Genomic DNA, 23,300 nt, shown 5'->3' with positions numbered 1-23,300 from the left:
GACTGATGAGCTCCCTCATATTCATTGATCATTTAAAGTACATCAAGTGGCCTAACTGGAGCTACTTGCTAATCTCTTTTTACCACAACTAAATGGTGTTGCACACACAAAATATTCTTACTTCTTAAAGCCTAACAATTAAAAACATGTCAGCAAGTCTGCATGTATTTTGCATTGCATCTTATATATACTCTGCTACTATATTGCTTGTTTGTTATGGTCAGAATTTCTAGTTTTGAAAATCAGCAAACTATACCAAAAAATATTTTGTACTTGTATTGAACTGTGCCAATTACAAAAGTCAAAGTGCATGGTATCACTGCAGATTAACACAGACAAGAGCTGTACAGCTCCAACAGGACTGGGGGAGGTGACATGACCTGAGAAATCTATAGTCTTCAAGTCCCTCCCACCAGAGGGGATAGAGCGGGGAAAACTCCGGAAGTGAGACTTCAGAATTTCTTCCCCCTCTGATTTGTTTTCCTAAGGGAGGGGATGATCTGGGATTTGTGTGCATTGTGCTTTTTCTATGTACAGTGTCTAAGTCTACATATCTATGGAATTATTCTTCACTGTTTCTCTTTAGCCTTCTCATTTGAAACAATGTAATAATATAACATTTTTTCATCAGCACTTTTAACAGAAGGCAATAAATAAATGCAGAGTTTAAGAGCCCCAGAATACGAGATTAAAATGGAGAAAGAATTGCTTCTGGTTAGCCTTAATATAAAAGATTTGTTTGTCAGGCATCCTACAATTCCCACATCAAAAACTCTGAAGTATGCTAGAAGGGGGTGGGGCGGGGGGGGAGAGAAGTGAGGGAAGACCAGAGAAGCTGGAAAAATGGCAATGAGATTAATGAATATCCACTTTTCTATCTGCCTTATTAAACTAGCCGTTCCTGTGCATATTTCATGATGGTTTCACATAAATCAAGCTTAAAATGTACTTTGGAGAGGGGATTACCTGTTACTGCCATTATGGAAAATTTATGGTTTTAAATAGTTCAAGTCTGCGTATGACTGTACATAAAAAAAACTATAATGTTGTTCAATCTTCCACAGAATACTGGAATGTCACAGGATGTCAACAAGCCTGTAACCTGAAAGTGTTCTTGTGAGCCTATGGCCCAGCTATGTTCTTGAATATTGTACTGTCAAATATTTTTAATTTTACATTTCCATTAGCCTTTTAATGATATCAAAATATCAGTTTAAAAGACTTGTTAGAAACAGAACTAAGGGATGACAGGTTCTTATTGATTGGAAGAAAATAATCAAATTGTGTGTAGACACAATTTCCAAATATCATAAATTAATTTGATGAAACTAAAGATCTGACATCAGTACTATAGATTAAATGGTGAATGAGTATCTCCCATGTTTATTAAATATTAGCGGTCATTATGGCAGTTTTTCTATATGTTCCTCATTTTTAATCTACGAGTTTGTCTGATGCGAATGAATATTATTCTTTGTACTTTATAATCTCTATGGTAACATTAACTGTAGAAGTGCCAATTTGCTTTGATGAGTTTAGAAATTGCATTTTAAAATTGCCTCACTAGTCTTATTCTCATTCTGTTTGAAATTTCTTTTAAAGCTGCAAACAGCATTAATAATAAGAACAAATGGAAGAACATTTTATTTAATGCCTGCAACTTGTTTTAAAATTCTTTCATTACTTCTAAAGTAGTGTCATTTCACAAGAAGCTGCCATTTTCCTACTAACCAAATTTCACAGATTATGGTTCTAAAGTGTGTTCATCCTTTACCTCCTCCTCCTTTTAGCAACAGATCAACTCCTAGCAATCATGACCGGATACAGCGTCTGAGGCAAGAATTTCAGCAAGCAAAGCAAGATGAAGATGTGGAAGACCGCAGACGTACCTATAGTTTTGAACAACCATGGGTGAGTGTTTAGATTCTCCATATACTGGACAAAGCTCCCCCCTCCCCCCATGTACATTAAATACAGCCATTTCAGCTGTGGTCTTTAATCCTGCATGCAACAAAGCAATGTAGATCCAAGCTCCTCTGACCTTTTAACTCCTGACCTTTCTCTTATCTCCATCTGTGGTCCATTGTTGCTAATTTCATTTTATATCATGCTCAGCCATCTGTCCATTGTGTAAATGGTATCATTTGCTCTGTGACAAAACACAGCTCAGTTTCTCATCACTGTGAACTAATTTATAGTTCAGTTGGTATCTAAAGGAGGGGGAGTTGTCTGGACATTTTCCATAAATAGGTAATTTTTCACTTCTCAAACTGGAGAGATTCCATTGCAATATGGATATATTCGTGAAATACAAGCTGGACTGGATGGAAAGACTGAGTATATACCAAATGACTGCCTGAAAATATTGAGGTCCTTGTGAGGCATTATCACGGGTTGAGATTAATTTTTTCCTTATGAAAAAAATTACATGTATTTTCTCACTAAAAAGAAGAGGTACATATCCCAATTGATCTTTTAAATCCTGTTCATGCTGATGTAGCAAGGGGATACAATTATGTAAATCTATATGCTTTCCTTGTTTACCATAACTGAATCAGTCAATTTGTTTTTGAATCAGTTATGGTTCTTAAATTAGGATTCTTTAAATATCTGTGGCAAATATTTTTATCTAGTTTATTTTTTATTAAAATGTCACAATAAAGAAAATGAGCTTGGTGTCAACCTGTTCCAGGAAAGAACAGCTGTATCTTGAAGCCAATACAGTACATCACAATTCCAAAAGTCTTGTACGTTGGGTGGTATTCTTGTTGTTAGGCTTGGAAGGATTAGAATTTTATTGGTAAACGATGATAAACATCAATTTCATCATACACACACAAATTGATGAAAAATTCCATTGATGATAATAGAAATTTACAGATAGGCAAAGTAAGAAAAGTGTTGCTTGAGAACTTATTAGAGTTTGATTCTAAGGCTGTTTACTTTGTACATTTTGACATTTGCTGTTGACAGTTTGTGTTCTAATGGTTATAAAACTTTAACTTTTTGAATCTGAACATCTACTGTCATTAAATAATTATTGTCTGACTACCCCCTCCCATAATTTCCTGCAACTGTGAACATTTAAATAGATAAAAATAGGGGAAAAAATAGAAAATAGAAGAAAAGAGAGAAAATGAAAAAAATGCTTAAAACCCATACCTTTGCTCAATTATCTATATTTAAGTAGATAAAAATAAACATCAATAGTATTTGTTGAAATTGTAAAAAAATGAAAATTGAATTCTGCCAAACCTACCTCGTAGTATTATAATGTACACTGGGCTAATGTGGAAATACCCAGAGATAAATTTCACTGAGTATGATAGTTATTTGTGATAACATAGGTAAAATCATAGATGTGCACATCATCTCTATTTGTCTGTGATGGTGAATATAGAACTGACATGTTTACATGCAGTTTAACCTTTGTCCCCTCGTCCTTCTTCAGTGCATCCATTTGAAATTGTGGTGTTTTTAACATGCAGCATGGAAAGGAACAAAGGTAAATGTGTCCTTAAATGACCTAAAACTGCTGAGAATACTGGATAGGCTTCTCTTTGCCACGATGGAAAACCTTAACCTTCTCTGAAACAGAATAAATAAAATGCACATTTTGTTTTTTTCATTACCAGATGGTTTTCATATGAAGCGGTGAAGATAATCTGATACCCCATTTCTGTTGTACTAAGATTTTGGGGAGATAGAAGGTTGGGAATTGGGAGTATTTGTCCATACTGAATATCCACTGTTTCTTAGTCTCGGAATGAGAGATCGAGCAGAGTTCTTGGGAAAAGTGTTTTATGAGAAAAACTTGCACTCTTGAAGACTTGGGAACTTAACTACTGAAGGTCATGGGCCAAATTGTTGTATATCTAAATGCCATAGCAACTTTAGACAGACAACTTGGCTTGTATTATAGTTTCCATTAATGAGTGAGTAGGGAATTATTTGGATGACAGGCTGATTACCTTAGGAATGGAATAATTTCCTAAATTGTGGGTCAGAACATTGACCTTTCCTTTTTTTCTCTTTCAAACAATTGGGATCTCTCCATTTACTCCCCATTCTACTGATTATGCAAATGAGCTCAAAGTGACTGTAATTCTACTTAATGTATTAATTTTAATTCTGAAGCTTATTGTTACTTTTGTAGGAGCTGCTCTGTTGTTAAAGCTGTAACTAGCTGCATGATTTTTATTATATCTGTACTTTTTAAAAAATTGGTCCAGAATAACTCAGAATTATTTTTTCCTTTCATGTACTCCAGCCTTCTAAGATCACAGTTCTTGGAAAGGATAAAACAGTGATCTCATCCATTTCTATAGTTTACAATCATTTTAGTGTTCAGGAACCATAAACTCCTCTCTTAAGCAGTGTGTATATCTTCAATATATTAGTCTGAGATTATGGAGTTTGTAAGGGCACCCTCTCAAAATGCATCCAGATGTGTTATTAAATACCAATGACTTCAAAAATGTGCAAGTAGTTGACTATACATATAGAGGAGGAGACTTAGATGCATTTGACAAACTCCTTTTCAGTCTTCTTGTCTGTAAGATGTTGACTATAAACTATAGCAGTGAAAAGTGCACGTATGCGAGGACTATTGTTTAAAAAAAAATGTTTTTGCCTGAGGGAGCTGGTTTGTCACACAAATGGGGCTTCCACGGACAAAAGGCTTTAAATCCGGAGAAGTGCCTTAGCCATGTGATTGAAGTTAACTTTGCCCTGATTTGGATAGAAAGAGGAACAAAAACAATCTTATCATCTGCGGAGTCACGTGCACTATAAAGTGATAAGTAGTTTGCATTTTTCATTAACATGATGATGGGAGACTGGAGGATAGGGAGCAAAGTGATGATACGATATGGGACTGCTGGTTACTTTAAAACAGTAAATGAAAATGTGTTTTGGAGTATGTGCTATGTGTACTGATAGAACTCCTGTGGCTATTAGGATATTCAAATGCCTTGATGGCTAGTATGACAGACCTTGTCTACACTAAAGGAAAAAGTCAATCTAAACTACGCAGTTTGAGTTACGTGAATAGCATAACTCAAATCCATATAGCTTAGATCTACTTACCGCCGGAGACGCTCTCCCGTCGACTCCCCTTACTCTTCTCGATCAGGTGGAGTATAGGAGTTGACGGGAGAGTGATCGCCGCAGCATCGATCCTCCAATAAGTGTAGACAAGCCCTTAGAGAGACTATCATCTCTGTGTCATCAATTCCAATCCGCCCTGGGTTGATAGTGACCAAAGGTACTACAATTCAGTTATGTATGTCAAATGAGTTTAATCTCAGCTAGAGCTTAGTGGGAAAGTGTCCCTATTACAAAAAGCTGCATCAAATTGGCACAGAATTATACCCTTGACAAAGAGTCTGGTGACTGCCTGGGCATGGAGTCTGAACTATCCCTTTCATTGAAAGTTCCCATCAGGTTGTATTTACTGCTCTGTAGCTGGGGAGTGCCCAATCTGGACCTGTTATGTTTATAACAAAGGACTTGAATCTTTAAGGCTGTTAATGCAGCCCCTTTCATGGACACTAAATTCACATTAAAGTGTTTTTTAAAATACTGAAAATGCTAGCATGTGAAAGATGAGATGAGCACATATATTAAAATAACAAGGTACAATTATAAAAATTTGGTCAAGGTCATTTGAATGATGTATCGATTTTTTTCAACCATTCTCTCTTCATTAACAATGATTAAGCTTTTTTTTTTTAAATCCAGAGTCCACTAAAGTCCAAAGTAATTTTTCTGTCAGCTCATAGTTTTGTTGAAGGGATTTAAAAAAGTTAACTTTCTCATGGCCTGCTTATTTTTTTTTTTTTGTCCCTAACCACTTATTTGTGTTTGAGAGAGAGAGAGAGAAAGAATTCACAATTGCATTAGGTGCACAGCATATACATGACGCTACACAGCTAAAATGGAGAAGTAACGCAGGGATATGAACAAGCCATTGTTATCCTGCTGGCAAGAAATCAAGCCAGTATTTGGTGTAATAAAGGTGTAATTTATATTTGTAAATAAATAGCAGTGGACATGCAAAGGAACCAGTCTACATTCAGAGTCTGGTATGGCATCATTCTATATCAGTTAAAACTTAAGATGTTTGGTGGTGCTATGTCATATATCCCCTCAAAAGCTGGAGACATTTTGTGTTGATATTTCAGTTCAGTGCCAATGTTTTGTGACTGGGTTTTTTTTGTTCTTTTCCATGTTGTGAGTATTAAGTCTGCTGAAACTCATCTTTGAACCAGTGCTGGAGTTGTGGGATTCGGGCTATAATTTCTTCTATATCTTGTATTAAATGTATTTTTGTCTAGTCACATTTTAATTAACTGATCCCCACCTTCAATAACAAAAACACAGCAACTTAGTATTATAGCCTTAAATGTCAGGGGATTGAACCACCCAATTAAAAGAAAAAAAGGAATTGAATCAATTGAAAACAGTGCACTGCTTCCCAGCCCTGCTCCAAGAAACACACCTACCACCCAAAAAGCATTAAAAACTCCTTTTCACATGAAAACTGATGCTAAAAAAGGAGCATTGCAGTTTCCATTCACAAAAACATTCCCTTCCAGTCACTCATAATCTAATTGGATGATTCAGTCTGCAGAATATTGATATCATGAGGGATTGCAGTTAGACAGAATTTACTCCTAAATACTTATGCACCAAATAAAGATCCTGTATTTTTTAAGGCAACAGTTAATTTGGTCAAAACTGACTATATTACTACTGTTCTGGGTATAGGATTTTAATTGTACACTGAATTTTGCAACAGACAAATCACTGAATAGTTTCCATAAGGTAAAGGCTCAAAAACATTTAACAACCTAATGAAGAATAGATTGGTATAACAGGTGTTGGGAAATTCTCACTCCAAAATCTCTCTTCTCTGTTGCTTTATTCCACCTCAGGCCTTTTCCCTGTTTCTAAAACAGACATAATGGAAATCTTATCCTTTCTGTCACTTTTTGCTATCCTCTTATCCCTAGAAGCAATTCTTACACCTTACACAAAATCATAGGGACTTAATAGCTCATTCCTAGAAGATAAAACCTAAAATAATTTGAACAACTTACCCAACAATGCAAAACAAGAAAGGTCAGCTTTTTCTGAGTATCTGCAGTTGCAACAGCACTTTAACACTATTTCTGACTGGGAAAACACATGACAGTCAATGTTGAAGCAAAGACTTGGAAGATAAACAGGAAGTACTAAAGGACAGGTAGCTGTAAATTATGCAGAAACAGGTTCATCACTAAAAGGAGAATGAGAATTTAAATATTCATAGTTTTTAAATTGATCTTAAAATTGGCTTATGATATAAGATCTTTTATAAGAATTTTTATTCCAAGATATAAGAGCCCTGATCAAAATGTAAAAGAACTAACTATATACATTAAAAGCCAAACAATGTTTTTTCTTTCCCCAAAGTCCAGAGATAGAACCATAGCCATGTAGGTGGTCCTGCCCAAAGACTCCTTCCCTTCATTCTGTATGTAAATCCTATCCTCTTTGTCAACCATTAAGGGAATTAATACAATATCATACCTTTCTTGCAAAGATTTAGGTTCCCTCTTTAAAATCTTATATTTGAAAAGTATGTATTTCTAGTTCAAATTATGCTAAATTAGGCAATTCTAATTTACCCCACATGAAATGAAGGTGGCAGATTTAAAAAATGCAATTATCGCATTTTGTATTTCAATATATTTATAGCTTATATAATGGAATTCATACAAATAGAAAGGACAGAATTTCAAAATTCTGAATGAACGGTGGTTGGTTTCTGCCACAGAGACTGTTATTTTTCCATCTGCGGTGATACATAAAATCAGAATCTTAATTCTAATGCTTTTCAGTTTTCTGTATGTACTCCGTAGAGAAGGTATACAAAGAGATGGAATTTTCTTATTACATGGTGTTTGAATAGAACGCCTGCTGGCAATTACTTAAAGGGAATATTACGATATGTTCTGTTTCCCGTAGCAATGTAAACAAAGAGATGGAGGTAAAAATACTCCTCAAGGACATCTCTAGATCCATAGAATGTTTTATATCATTGTACATTTTGAAACCCACAGATAATGGATTACATTTCATCTGGGTCAAGCACATCTGTACATAAAGCAGGCAAGGTCATGCTATCTTATCTATTTCTAATTCTACTGGACATAGGTACATCAAAAGTTTTTAGTGCCTTAAGTCTACAAACTGGCCATGAACTTGCTGCAATTTTTGGGTTAAACTATGAAGCCTTTTCTAGAAAAGTTAAACAAATGTATTCAGATAATTAATGGTGACTTTTTTAATTGAGAAAATAATAAAGAACTATTAGCTCTATTAGTTTTTATGTAGGTGCAAGGAAATTCTGCAAATTTTAACTCAAAGTTTCTCTGAATTCTTTCACCCTGGACAGTAGGTGGTGCTGTGAGTTTCACCTCTTGAGCTAGTGGATTCCCCAAAATCTTCAGAGGCCTTGGATCCAGGATTCCCCTCATATTTTCTTTCTGTCGCTTGCATGCATGCACACACACAAACTCTCCCTCTCTAGTGCTGTGATAGTGCAACTCCTACAGGAACCACACAATCATGGAATCTACTGCTGCCCTAAAGGGTATGGATTCCAACCTGCAGAGAGGGAAACTGAATACATCTGCGTTAACTTACCCACAAAAGACCCACACGTTTGGTGGTGGGATAGTTCCATGGATAGTATCCTGAACTCCCTGGAGAGACTTCTTCAATAAAGGGGGAGAATGCTGCTGAGGGGCAGTATTCCTGCCTTCTACACTCTCCCCAGGCTGGAGTTCACTAAAACCTCTGTCCCGCTGTTGGTGGTAGTGAAGGATACAATATGGCCCAGAGAGATTAATGATGTCAGCGCATTCCATGCAAAATAATATCTTAGTTTTGCTATTTTAATAGCATAAGTGAAGTTATAGAAATGTGTAACTTCCCCAAGCCAGGTTTTAAAGTAGCGTCTGTTTAAGAATAGAGCTGTTTAATTTCATCCATGTCACACCTTTATGTTGAGTTTTCATTTTACAAGATGAGTATCCTGTATTCTGTTGAACGATGCTGATTGGGAAGCTATTATCATCACTTAAATGTATTGTTGAGGACTTGAACATACATTTATGTGTATAATTCAGCCTTGGTTGTTGTTGCAGCCTTGACCGCTTTTTGGTTTAAAAGGTCACTTGTCATACATCTCATCACAAACAAGGACAGAGTTCTTTGCAATTTTCACTAAGAGCTGTTGCCAGGTTTGTCTGATGGCTTCAAAGAATTATTATAATTATACTTTTCTTTGCAGTACCCTGTTTGTACAGGTGTTAACATGTTTTTGTGCTGTATTCCAAGTGCATGGTTTGTGTTGTAAGACATTAAATTTTTTCACCATGGAGGTTTTCCTTTATTCTCAGTGTGTATTTTTGTAGTAACATAAATTATGTGCATATGTGTTGTGTTTTGGGGGCTGAAATGAAACTGACAAATCCTAACGTACAAATTTCCTTTAGAAGATACATTTTACCTGTAAACTAAATTTTAGTATTGTGGCAACACTTTTAAATACGTTTTTCTCAATTAATCATTTACAAAGAGAAAGCTTCATGTGTAGAATTGAAGTTCTCTTATCAAGTTAAGTAAAAGATGAGCAAATTTGGGAGATTTTTGGTGTGATATCACATCAATGATATATAAGGCTTTCATTAGCCATACTTTGGATGTCTAAATTCAGACCTGAATCCATTCTATAACCAACGTTTACAAATGGACAGATCTAAAGGCAATCACTTAGGGTAGGTCTACATTTCAATTAGATGCCCACAGCTGGCTCGTGCCAATGGACTTGGGCTCGCGGGGCTTGAGCTAAGGGACTGTTTAATTGCATTGTCAACATTTGGGCTTGGGCTGCAACCCAAGCTGTGGGACCCTCCCACCTTGCAGGGTCCTAGAACCCAGGCCGAGCATCTACGCTACCTGAGCCCTGGGAGCCTGAGTCAGGCCAACTGCGGGACTTTAATTACAGTGTAGACGTACCATAAGCAAATGAATAACTGGCCTGCTTCTCAGATGTGTTGAGCAACTTTGACTCCAAATGACTTTAATAGGAGTTGCAGGCGCTTGTCACTTCTAAAAGTCAAGGACGTTGATTTAGGTGCCTTCCTTAAGACACCTCAGCATGAAAATGTTGACCATTGAGTGCAATTTTCAAACTTGGGTGACTACGAATCCATGCCCCGCTCAGAAACCGTTCATGGGCCTGGTGCTTTAATAGCCCACATACCTTCCCCCATACAGAGACACATTTTAGAGTCTTTAACTGGTATTGAGGTGTCTAATGCAGATTTAAGTGCCTAACTTTAAGCACCCACTTTTGACAGTTGGTACCATAACCTCTGAACATTTTTAAAGCATCTATCATTGTAGTAATGTTTCCATGGTTACTTTGTTTATATTAGTGTGTGTGCGCGTGTGTGTGCATGCGTGCGCACATAACTGTATGCACCGAACAGGTTTTCCAACCCCAAGCATTCAAAAATAATGAATCGGGTCCCCAGAAATCATGAGATTGGCTTAAAATCATTTAAAAAAAATAAACATGAATAATAAATATGTGAGGAAAAGATTATTTGCCTTCTGATTATTGAATGTTTATGATACTACTGCATTGCAATTTCAAGCTTTTCTCTTTAATCATTCTGTAACCAGAATGGCTAGACTCTTACTCTTATTTATTAAATGAAAGTTGAAATTCTCATATAATCACTTGCCTCCATAATATGGGGGCATTAAGTAAAACACAGAATATCACAAGATTGACAATAAAGTCAGGAAAATTGGAAACGTACTGTAGAAGAAGTGAAATGCTCTTCTTTTCATTTATGTCTGTCAAGTTTTGTAAGGAAATTTGTCTGTGTGAATTATTATCATAGAATCATAGAATATCAGGGTTGGAAGGGACCCCAGAAGGTCATCTAGTCCAACCCCCTGCTCGAAGCAGGACCAATTCCCAGTTAAATCATCCCAGCCAGGGCTTTGTCAAGCCTGACCTTAAAAACCTCTAAGGAAGGAGATTCTACCACCTCCCTAGGTAACGCATTCCAGTGTTTCACCACCCTCTTAGTGAAAAAGTTTTTCCTAATATCCAATCTAAACCTCCCCCATTGCAACTTGAGACCATTACTCCTCGTTCTGTCATCTGCTACCATTGAGAACAGTCTAGAGCCATCCTCTTTGGAACCCCCTTTCAGGTAGTTGAAAGCAGCTATCAAATCCCCCCTCATTCTTCTCTTCTGCAGACTAAACAATCCCAGCTCCCTCAGCCTCTCTTCATAAGTCATGTGCTCTAGACCCCTAATCATTTTTGTTGCCCTTCGCTGGACTCTCTCCAATTTATCCACATCCTTCTTGTAGTGTGGGGCCCAAAACTGGACACAGTACTCCAGATGAGGCCTCACCAGTGTCGAATAGAGGGGAACGATCACATCCCTCGATCTGCTCGCTATGCCCCTACTTATACATCCCAAAATGCCATTGGCCTTCTTGGCAACAAGGGCACACTGTTGACTCATATCCAGCTTCTCGTCCACTGTCACCCCTAGGTCCTTTTCCGCAGAACTGCTGCCTAGCCATTCGGTCCCTAGTCTCTAGCGGTGCATTGGATTCTTCCATCCTAAGTGCAGGACCCTGCACTTATCCTTATTGAACCTCATCAGATTTCTTTTGGCCCAATCCTCCAATTTGTCTAGGTCCTTCTGTATCCTATCCCTCCCCTCCAGCGTATCTACCACTCCTCCCAGTTTAGTATCATCTGCAAATTTGCTGAGAGTGCAATCCACACCATCCTCCAGATCATTTATGAAGATATTGAACAAAACCGGCCCCAGGACCGACCCCTGGGGCACTCCACTTGACACCGGCTGCCAACTAGACATGGAGCCATTGATCACTACCCGTTGAGCCCGACAATCTAGCCAGCTTTCTACCCACCTTATAGTGCATTCATCTAGCCCATACTTCCTTAACTTGCTGACAAGAATACTGTGAGAGACCGTGTCAAAAGCTTTGCTAAAGTCAAGAAACAATACATCCACTGCTTTCCCTTCATCCACAGAACCAGTAATCTCATCATAAAAGGCGATTAGATTAGTCAGGAATGACCTTCCCTTGGTGAATCCATGCTGATTGTTCCTGATCACTTTCCTCTCATGTAAGTGCTTCAGGATTGATTCTTTGAGGACCTGCTCCATGATTTTTCCAGGGACTGAGGTGAGGCTGACTGGCCTGTAGTTCCCAGGATCCTCCTTCTTCCCTTTTTTAAAGATTGGCACTACATTAGCCTTTTTCCAGTCATCCGGGACTTCCCCCGTTCGCCACGAGTTTTCAAAGATAATGGCCAAGGGCTCTGCAATCACAGCCGCCAATTCCAATTAGATATGTATATTCAGTAGAGTTTTTTAGCTCAGTGAGTTTCCTGTTTATGACACTCTGAGTTTATTGCCTCATCATCACACATTTCTTTTAAGGGTTTTTTTGTTATGAATACTTGTACTGAGGCTTTGTGAGGGTAAATCTATCCCTAAAGTAGGCACCATTATTGTATCATGCACTCTTTTTCATATTTCAGAGTAGCAGCCGTGTTGGTCTGTATCCGCAAAAAGAAAAGGAGGACTTGTGGCACCTTAGAGACTAACCAATTTATTTGAGCTTATGCTCAGATAAATTGGTTAGTCTCTAAGGTGCCACAAGTCCTCCTTTTCTCTTTCCTATGCTTCCCTGTACCAGTCATTTTCCTTTTTATGCTTTCAAACTGATTCTCGTACACGATAATCTTCTACTAACAAGTAAAACAGTTGCTCTCCAAATTTTGTCAGATTTTGAGCTGCTGATGATGTTACATCTGATGCATATCATTGTTCAAAACAGAGGTTCTGGCAGCTGTAGACCTGTCTCACATGTTATGTTTTACTGGCTACTTTCAAGTACCTCAATTCTTATTAAAACAAAGGAGCAGCTTAAGTCAAGAATTACAACTCTTTTTTTTTTTACATTTGCCTTCAAAATGTGAGGAGCTTTTGAAAAACCTTTTATCTTTCAGATGTGTCAGCCACTACTGCGTATGTCTGCTGCAAAAATTATAAGGGCAGAAAACAAAAGAGATGTTCACTGTGAGTGAAAGAAATAGAGGAAAAGGCAAAAAGTGGCTGAACATGACTCATGCACCAACATAGCTAATAATTTTTTTAGAGAAAGCTAAAAAATCTGGGTTTTTTTAATAACTAGTTTTCACCTATCTCTCTCACACACGACATTGTTTGCTCTATCGGCAACATACGGGAGAGCTTGAAACCATGCAATCTGAAACATGGTCATATTGGAGTCTTGTAGTGCTCTGTACTATCAAAACAATAGCCCGTTTTCACCTCAAGTCAATGTAATGCTCAATAATTTCAATGCCACAATTACATCCTGGCTGTAATGGTATTTGAAATCCTTGCCATGAGGTATGGGTTGCCCTAGTCTCTCCACAAGACTTGCTAGCATTTTCTCTGGAAGGATTATATACGCTTGATAAATGGATAATATCCAAGCAGAGAGAAGTGGTATTTTCAATGGTACATTGTACGTAAGTTCAGTGTATGTACTTATTTCATAAGGAAGACAGAGACTTCAAGTTAAGCCGCTAAAGACTAAGGGTATATCTACACAGGCATAAAAATGATTTGGGCTCTGGGACTGAAAAATTGCTGTGTAGATGTTCAGGCTGAAACTGGAGTCTAAGCTCTGGGATCTTGCAAGCCCAAGTCAGGTGACCCAGCTGTGCCACGGAGCTTTTATCCCTGTGTAGATGTACCTTAAGAGTCAGAGTTTCAGTGGTGCTCAGCATCTGCTGCTCTTATAAGTGCTCAGTGCTTCTGAAAATCTGTCTTTAAATAAATAATCCATCATTCTTTATTTTACAGTCTCTACTTGCAGACACCACCAACTTCCAGTTAAGGATTGTGGATTACAGTAGTACAACAGGGAACTTCCTATACTTGGTATTACTGTTATTAGAACTACCAGTTGAAGGCACTCAAAAGACTACAGGCTGAATTCTCTCTGTACAGGCACAGTGGAAGGGGATTGTGACTGTGACTCCCTGATTCTGCTTTGCCTGGCCCTAAAGCAATTTAAAGCTGCAGCAGGCGAGCAGACAGTTAGGTGTGACAGAATCTCACTCTGCCACGATTCCTGCCCTTCCCTCCCTTTCCCTTACCTGCCCTCCCCATCCCTGACACAATTCCCCCCCACCCTTATGCAGGACAATGCATCCCCGTGGGGAAGGCAGCAAGTAATGGAGCAGGCACAAGAGGTGACTGTCACCTCCTTCACACCAGACACCGATTCCCCCTGGGCACAAACCATTTGCTCTGTTTGTAGCTGACTGGAGAATCCATTCCTACATGCGCACATTACTGCATTACATAGTAAGAAGCAGTGTTTGCTCTCATTTGAACTAATTAATGGTGTGCAAACATTAAGGCCGGACTGTGATATCCTTACTCACATGGGGTCAGATCCTCAGCTGGTATAAATAGCCATAGCGTCACAGACATGATATTGATTTACACCAGCTGAGTACCGGTCCACCGATTTCACATGGAGTTAGGTATTCCTTCATATAAGAGCGAATCACAGTGCAACCCTTAGTATTTATCAGGTAGCGTTTCCAAAATAGAGGGTTAGATTAAAATATAGCCCATAGCAGATGACATTGTTAAAGGTCAGAATTTATTGCAGTTACGGAAAGACCAATTTGAACATTTGAATTTGAATATTTTAAAGTATGTGTGTGGATATATAACAGTAATTGAGTCAATTGCTCCTATGTAGATGTTTTCATGCTTTGCTTAATTATTTTGCTTAACTTTCCATATTCTAGCCAAACTCCAAGACATACTCACAGAGTGGCAGACACTCCGTATCTGTAGAAGTTCAGATGCAGCGGCAACGACAAGAAGAAAGAGAAAGTTTCCAACAAGCTCAGCGCCAGTATAGTTCACTACCCAGGTATAGTAACTGTCTAAAACTATGTGGTATATGTGAGCCTGGAGCTAATTTCATTTGTGGAAGGAAAATGCTGTGCTTAATGCATGCACCTTAAAGCGTGGATCCTGTGGGACTATCTAGTATCACTTTCCCTCTCTAGAAAAGAATCTCTTGAGTATGAAATAGATCAGAGGAGAGAAACAAATTGAGGGGTGTTTGCACCCTTTTTGTATGTCATATTTTTGTGTTGCTTAATTTCTTACCAAACCAAAAATCAGTCTTGTGATGTTGATACACAGACATATATTTAAAAAAACAAGAAATCAAACAAAAGAACATGGAGACAACCATGAAATGCTATCCAAAATTGAGCCACATCCAAGTTTCTGGCATACGGGTTTCTTCAGACTTACTGGATCATTAACATTGGAATGCTGAGAATTAATATCCTTTCGTCTAAACAAATCTGTACTCATAAAATGTTCACAGGCCAATGAACTGATTAGAGTTAATTTTTTTAAAAAGCCAAATACGAAGTAAAATGAATGGTCAGAATTTTACCCTGCTTGTTGTGTAGGTTACATAAGAACGGCTACACTTGAACACTGTATGTGAATGTAGAGAGTTTTTAGAATTCTCAGACATTAATAGGGGAAATCTGTGACAAGAGCTGAGGTAGAATGGAGCTGCCTTTCGCTAGGGGTACTTTAAGCTTGAAAACTTCCTTGACTTGGGTGTGCCTTACATATTACTATGTTGTCCTTGCTTTGGTCCCTTTATATAGATTTTGGGGAGCTGGTAATGGTTATATATACATCTCAGCACCAGGAACTGCTGAACCCTTGCAAAAGAGGCCATTTCACTATTTTATTATGCAGCAGCCATAGACGTTTCATAGTTAAAGGTGAAGTTAGCTTAACAATTAAGTCCCTGATTTTGAACCCCATCATCATCTCCTCTATTCTGCAAAAGAAACCATATCTATTGAGTTTTCACATGTCACAACTCATCTCAGAGTAGAATTTTTCTGGGAAGTTTGGAAGAAAATGAAAAAAGGTGATTAAAAGTTATGGTGGTCTGGGTTTTGGGGTTTTTTTAAGGAAACTTTTCAAATTGGCAGCTCTATTACTGTTTTTTCCCCCTATACCTCTTGCTTTCTGTAGAGTGGATTACACCTCAAACCTCAGATTAGTTTTTCTGAGGAGAAGTACGGTAGAACCTCAGAGTTACGAACACCTCAGGAATGGAGGTTGTTCGTAACACTGAAATGCTCGTAACTGAACAAAACATCATTGTTCTTTCAAAAGTTTACAACTTAACGTTGACTTAATACAACTTTGAAACTTTACTGCGCAGAAGAAAAATCCTGCTTTCCCTTTATTTTTTTAGGAGTTTACGTTTAACACAATACTGTACTCTATTTGCTTTTTTTGGTCTCTGCTGCTGCTGATTGTGTACTTCCGGTTCCAGATGAGGTGTGGGTTCACTGGTCAGTTTTTAACTCTGGTGTTCTTAACTCTGAGGTTCTACGGTATGCTTTAGGCATTTTAGTATGTCTTTCAGAGGAAGAGGTAATTAAAAAAGGTAAATAAATATAAAAAGGTTCTGACTGCGTGTACCCCAAACTAACTTTGGCACAGAGTGGCTTAATTAGAGAATCATGACAGTGTGAGTATGAAGAGATGGCACAGGAAGGCTCTCTCGCGAGCCGTGTTATACTAGGATTTTTCAGACATTGTAATTCTCAAAGGGTGCCGCTCCACCAGTGGACTGTCGTGATATAAATAAGGCTCAGACAGATTCAGGGGTTAGATGACAGGGAGGTAAAAACACCAAACCCTGTATAAATAATAATATTAAGGGCTTGTTTGAACAAACTGGAGTCCATTTCAGGCCCATTAGCTCCGTGAAGGCATAGATCACCTGGGAAAATATGAACCCTGCATTTTGAACCTGTGTTTTGGGTTTTGCTGTCGTAGCCGTCACTGTACTATCTAAAAGCTGGAGAGCTGTAATGCAAAGTTCCAACGTCAGAAATTCATATTTTTAAAGAGAAATTTCGTTGACCACAAATCTGGAAAATAACCATAGGAAACGGAGAAGTTTAATGCGTAAGAGAAAATTTACTGAATCTATTGATTAGTGTGAAAAATGATAAGTAAATGAATAAGAACGCTTATTAATGTGCATTTGATGAGCGTTTAATTGCAGGGTTCATATGACCTTTGACATGGCTACGAACACAAGTGGTTATTCTCAGCTCCAGGTGAAGGGAATTGTTAGAAAATTGTGCTGCTGAAATTCTGTGGTTCAAAAAGTTGCCAGTAAGAAAACAATCAAATGGGACATCAGTGAGCTCTTCAATCATCAGAGATTTTTTCATGAACCTAGGAAGAAATCTCACTATCACTAATATCGTTTGGATCCCAAATTCATTGATCCAATTACAGTTTTATGATTAACACCGATGCACTGGTTTTATTCTTAAACTTGGTTACTTTCCATCTTGTGTAACTTCAAGCAGCGCAGTTTGTTTATCTTTTAAGTTAAAATGTTGAGCACTTTAGGCAAATAAAAACCTCTTCAATTATATTTCTTAAATCTTCCCCAAAAGACAACACAAATGGTCCAACTAATTTTGAGCTAGGACCAGAAAACAGTAATTAAATGAAGTCTGTTCAATCAGTCATTACCATTTCCCAGGTGAAACTGTTCTAAGTAATGTTTACCTCCAAGCTAATGTTTCATATTGAAAAGTTATCTTGCCATATTTCAGAAACTTTGGAAGCTTTGTACCCTAAGGGTCATTCAGTTTGCTTGTGTACAAGTAAGCAATAGAGCTGTGGCCCAGAGACCTTGTTTTGTAAAGAAGGGTATGCGAACATCAACAACAATAATAATAAATTACATTTATGTGGAATAGTAAAAGTTTTCATCCAGTGATCACAGAGTACATTACAAATGGGGGTAAGCATAGTCGTCGCCAAGTTACACATGTGGAAAGAGAAGCACAGAGAGGTTAAGTGACTTGCCCCATAAATCGGTAGCGGGAAGACTGCCCATGTCTCCTGACGTCCAGCTGCCTATTGAATCCACTAAGCCAAAACTGAGCCTTGTTTTTATTCTGTGTGCTGACATGAAAACCTGAGCGATATATACAGCAGTTAAATGACTTTCTTATTGATTAATGCAGCAATATATTTTGCTTTACTGCTTGATTCTCTTACACTAATTTTAATCTCAAAGTGGGTGTCTCTCTTATTCCAGCACAAAATTGTTTTACTTTATCATATCCAACCTTATTTTAAATTCATAAAAGCATCTAGTGGCTTGATAGTAAATTAAAGATATTTCAAAACAATAATGTTTCCTTGAAATAACGTGATGATTTATTGCAAAAAAGCAATAAGAATTTGTAATTCCGATATGCATTTGATTTATTTATCTACCCTGTGGAGTCAGAAAATGAGCAAAATAGGTTATCCCTGCCATTCCTTTCAGGAAAGATATAGCATGCTGGGAAATAGTTCTGATAATACAAAACTCCCTAACTCTGGATTCTGGAGGAACATAACCTCATTGGTACTGTACATCAATGAAGAGTTTTGTCAGCAGACTTGTAAAGCTTTAAAGCAAGTATTAAATGGATCAACCTGTTGCCTTTTTAATCAAATAGGAGTCTAGATTTTTTTCATAACTGACTTATCATTCATTACACGTGCTTGCTGTTATCTGGTTTCTCTGGCATTGTGGCAATGTTTTTGTAGACTGTTTTGTTGGTTTCCAGTTGAATTATAACATCTTAAAGAATCTAATTATGATTGTTGTACTGGCTGCCAAATTCCATTCCCCTACTGCAGTGCTTTGGAAATATATCTAAAATGCAAAAGAGACAAAGTGGCCATTTTGGGGGGAAAAGAGGAATGCTTATCAAGAAGTCTCCTAGCTGCAAGGCTGACATCAGCTGAGAGTCCCATCTGGGGGGGGGGGGAATCTCCTTTATGAAAAAATTGACTTGGCTCTTGAATTCCCATTCTTCTAATGATTATTGTTTAAACATTAAGAGCGTCCTGCAGATTTCTTTAAAACATTTTTCTGTTCTTATTTTCAGGCAGAGCAGAAAAAATGCAAGTTCTGTATCTCAAGATTCCTGGGAACAGAGCTACTCTCCTGGTGAAGGGTTCCAGACTGCAAAGGAAAACCCCAGGTATTCCAGCTACCAAGGATCAAGAAACGGCTACATGGGAGGACATGGCTTCAATGCCAGGGTAATGCTGGAAACACAAGAACTGCTCCGTCAAGAACAGAGGCGGAAAGAGCAACAACTGAAAAAAAAGACATCTTCTGAAGGGCCTAACAACTATGACTCATATAAGAAAATTCAGGACCCTAATTATGTCCCTCCGAAAGGTCCTTTCAGGCAAGATGTACCACCTTCACCATCTCAGGTAGCCAGGCTGAACAGATTACAAACTCCAGAAAAGGGAAGGCCATTTTATTCTTGAGTTGAAGAAAAAGATGATCAACATATCATGCAATAAAGAACATTTTCATATAAAGACTTGTATTTCAAAAACTGTTTATACTGATGGTACTAAGGAATACATCTGTTGTCTGTTTCAGTGCCTTTAGCAATATGGGCAAAGAATTGATAGGCCTTATGTCTTTGCCATTCTGTCTCAAGTGTTATATTCATGGAAGGATTTTCCACCATTTGACAATCATACTATAGGTAAGCAGCGTGTTGGTTACCAAGCGTCCTAGCCCAGTCCAGTAGTTGTCAATGGCTTATTATTAGGATTTACTCTGTGTTCTACTTTGCAGTGAGTTATTGCACAACATACAGCATTGTGGCATAAATTAAAGAATTTGAAGTTGAAGAAGGCATTGACACATCTTTATTATTTCTCTTGGGGTGGAGCCTGGGTTACATATCACTCTTGAGTGGATAGAGCTTAAGTCCACTCAAGATCAAAGTTCTAAGATGTTTTATGGTGGAATCATTTACAGTCTTTGTTGATCAATATTTAATTGTCTATATTCTAAAAAACTGTTTTTCTCCTGTTATGCACACATTCTCTTTCTCTGAGCTCATTTAAGAAGTCTTTATCCTGATTCATAAGCAAAACAACATTACGGCTTTCAGTTATCCTGGGAATCCTTTTACAGTGTCTTATATCTTAACATGTAGTACTTTACCAGTGAAATAACTAAAGAGAGGGTATTAAATTTATAAATAAAATCTCAGTCCAGACTATGACAGATATATTTGTTCTTTCATGAAATATGAGGAATTGTGGAAAAACGTAAGGCTGGATTGTGATTTGTTTTCCTTAAAAATGTATGAGGTCATGTGAAATTGTACCTAAGAAAAGAATTAGGGAAGAATTACCCCACAATCGTCCTATATATGATTATAATTCACTTGTCTTTATTGTGGGAGGGTTGGGAGGAGGGCTTAGAGCAAGACAAAATGAAATCAGACCTTCTTTTTGGATCAAAAAACTGAAAAAACAAAACTACTAAAAAAAACCCCAGAAAACAAACACATACACCCCAACTCTTTTTTCTATCATTTGTAAAGTTTTGTGGATGATCACCTTGTGATTCTATGTGCTGTACCTTTGCATTGTGGTACCACATTAAAAAGAAACTCTAAAATGTATGAATAAGAGATAAATGGAGAAAATCTGTTACACGTCATCCTGAAAACATGTTAATGTCCAAAAATAACTGAAGTAAGATTGCTCGAGCAGTGATATTTTAATGTGCATATGGGATATGAGAATTTCTTTTGCAGCAGCTGGTTTTATGTTTGTTGGTCTGAACTTCGTGTATGGTAAATATATAGCTGGGTTACTAAAGTGCCTGCAAATCCTTATGTGAAAAGGCTTGAGATTAAGACTCAACATATCATGCTTGAAAAAAGAAAGAAAAAAGAAAAATCGTAGATTGTGTGATTTAAAATATGCCTTTTTTTTTTTTTTTTTTTTACTGGCACATTTTATTTTTGCATCAACCAGTTTTTAGAATATATGTGACATTTCAGCACATATATCTGTCTTTATGCCTGTTTGGTAATGGTTTTTGTTGTTAATAATGTACTCCAGTGTTTAAAAATTGTTACTCATGTAAACACAGTGACATTGGATGACAATGGCTCTTTTATGCAGAGTTTACAAAACTGCGTAAAACGGCTTTCCCTGTACATATGAGATTTAGAATAAAAGGCTGTTTCCATTCTGGTCTTAGCATTGCCTGTTCTATTCCTTGCTATTGCCTTATGAAAACTGCAGCAGTCCTTACCTTTAACAGTATTTAACAGATGCTATTTTATCATATTTCTAATGGTTTATGTCTGTCTTTCTGTGAGTGCTTACAAATATAGACAAAAAGAAAAGAATTATAACCCGTTTGAGCACCTAAAGACCCTCTCAGAAAAAAATCTCAGAAAAAAATGCGCTGAAATCTCTCATGGTATTTTTAGAGCAGACCTGTGACATTGCAATGCTATTTTTCTTAAGACCAAATTCTGTGGCAGTCCTCAAAGAGCGTTCTCTCCACACATCTCCACTGGAGGTAGGGACATGATGGGCAAAGTTGTAGCCAGCGGATCCATAATTAACACAGATCCCTTGGCAACTCATTGCTAAGCCAGAGAGAGTGCAGGGGTGTTTACAGAGCGTCTCCACTAGTGCTCCATAGTCAAACTGCATCAGATTCTGTCCCCAGCAGGCCGGCATGAAGAACCCCGCTTCAAAGACTGTTTACTTCAGGCTTTGCTCAGGAGTAAGGTTTTGGGCCTTAAAGAAAGATGTCAACACTAGACAAAACTTGAAAAGAGAAGACTTAGAGATAAAGCATTGTTACTGTGCCAGTGAAACTCCATTAGTATTGAAGCTGAGTCTGCTTTTGTCCACACAGCTTCTCCGCTTCTTGGATCCTCCAGTAATGTCAGTCATAATCCTATATATGCATGACATCTGTTTGCTGCCAGGGTAGTCGTAATGTCAAATCATGCATTGTGACTTTATTGTAGGCTCTCCTGGGGAAGAGAAAGAGTGGACTTCAAGGTGCACAGGCGGGTTTTGATGCATAAATACGTTCTAAGGCTTGATTTTGAAAAGTAGCCTACATTTTTGTGGTATTCAATTAACAGTAGCCAAATAATTGCACTCACAATTTTGCAAGCCCAACTACCATCTAGATATCTCACCTCCAGACTGTATCCACAAGTCAGCACATTTCATGTTGCTATGGTAGCATTTGTACACACAAATAACTGTGGGCACTAAATTGTATCCATAAAAATGGAAAAAAGGTTGGAGTCCTTTTTCAAAATTAGGCCCTTGATAAACTGTTATAAAAAAAAAAAGGAACATGCATGGAAAAGAATGAAAAGCCAGATGAAAGGTGTTTTAAGAGCAAATATGGCGTATGTTAAAGTTTACCCTTGCATGAAAGTCTCTCTTCAAGGTGTGAACTGTTTGCCATAATTAGATGTGTTCATAAGAACAGACAGATGTACTCTTTGGGAAATGTCTGTGTTATGTTAGCTAAGAATAATTTTTTTTTTTTGGCCTTCATCGTCCTGTCTTCTACCTGACATAGCATAGACAGGATTTCTATTATTAACTTCCTAAGTTGTGAAGGGCAATTAGGAGGAAGGAGCAAGATGCTCTAAGAGGAACTGACCTTTAATTCTGACTAGTGACTAACGCTAAAGCTCATTAAACAAAGTACATTACTAGAGCAGTTCATTTGTGGACCAATTAACATGAGACTAACTCTGGTGGGCTAGTGTATCTAAGAATGGTCATGAGACAGAATTTTAGGAAACTTTTAGAGGGCTCCAGCAGTGGGTGTTGTCTTACAAAATCAGTCAGAATTCTTTTTTTCCCTAGATCTCCTAAAATCATCCTTGAATCCTCCTGTATTTTATCAAAATAATTTGTTAATGCTATTGTAATTCCATGGGAGAGTTTTATATTATGAACGTATGAGTTTCCTGCTTTTCTGTAAAAGTATGTTTCCCTTCTTGCTAGAGAGCCTCCCTGGAAACAAGACTGTGGCCTCAGTGAATTATTTTTTCTGGCCCAAATATTTTCAAGTACATCTTTGAGGACTCCTGCCATCAAAAACAGTTACAATGGCGTGGTGCCCAGCATAGCACAGACATGACGTACAACTGCCATTTATTGCTGGCAAACAGCAGCAAGGACAACAAAAGAAAT

General features: G+C 37.7%; 1 protein-coding gene across 13 annotated transcripts in view; it reads left to right on the top strand.

Annotated features, from left to right (window-relative positions):
• The window catches only part of PARD3 (par-3 family cell polarity regulator), a 646,254-nt gene extending 624,960 nt beyond the window's left edge, over positions 1-21,294 (top strand). For all 13 annotated transcript variants that reach the window (XM_074946210.1, XM_074946208.1, XM_074946207.1 and 10 more), the window contains 3 exons: positions 1,791-1,911; positions 14,960-15,087; positions 19,178-21,294. In XM_074946210.1, the coding sequence (XP_074802311.1) occupies positions 1,791-1,911; positions 14,960-15,087; positions 19,178-19,571 (643 nt within the window). In that variant the 3' untranslated portion in view covers positions 19,572-21,294. The remainder of the gene's footprint in view (positions 1-1,790; positions 1,912-14,959; positions 15,088-19,177) is intronic.
• The last annotated feature ends 2,006 nt before the right edge of the window (positions 21,295-23,300 follow it).

The sequence above is a fragment of the Natator depressus genome, chromosome 2 (assembly GCF_965152275.1).
Source record: "Natator depressus isolate rNatDep1 chromosome 2, rNatDep2.hap1, whole genome shotgun sequence".
Taxonomy (NCBI): domain Eukaryota; kingdom Metazoa; phylum Chordata; order Testudines; family Cheloniidae; genus Natator; species Natator depressus.
The sequence above is the reverse complement of the archived record's forward strand: the minus strand, read 5'-3'. Positions and strand labels throughout refer to the sequence as shown.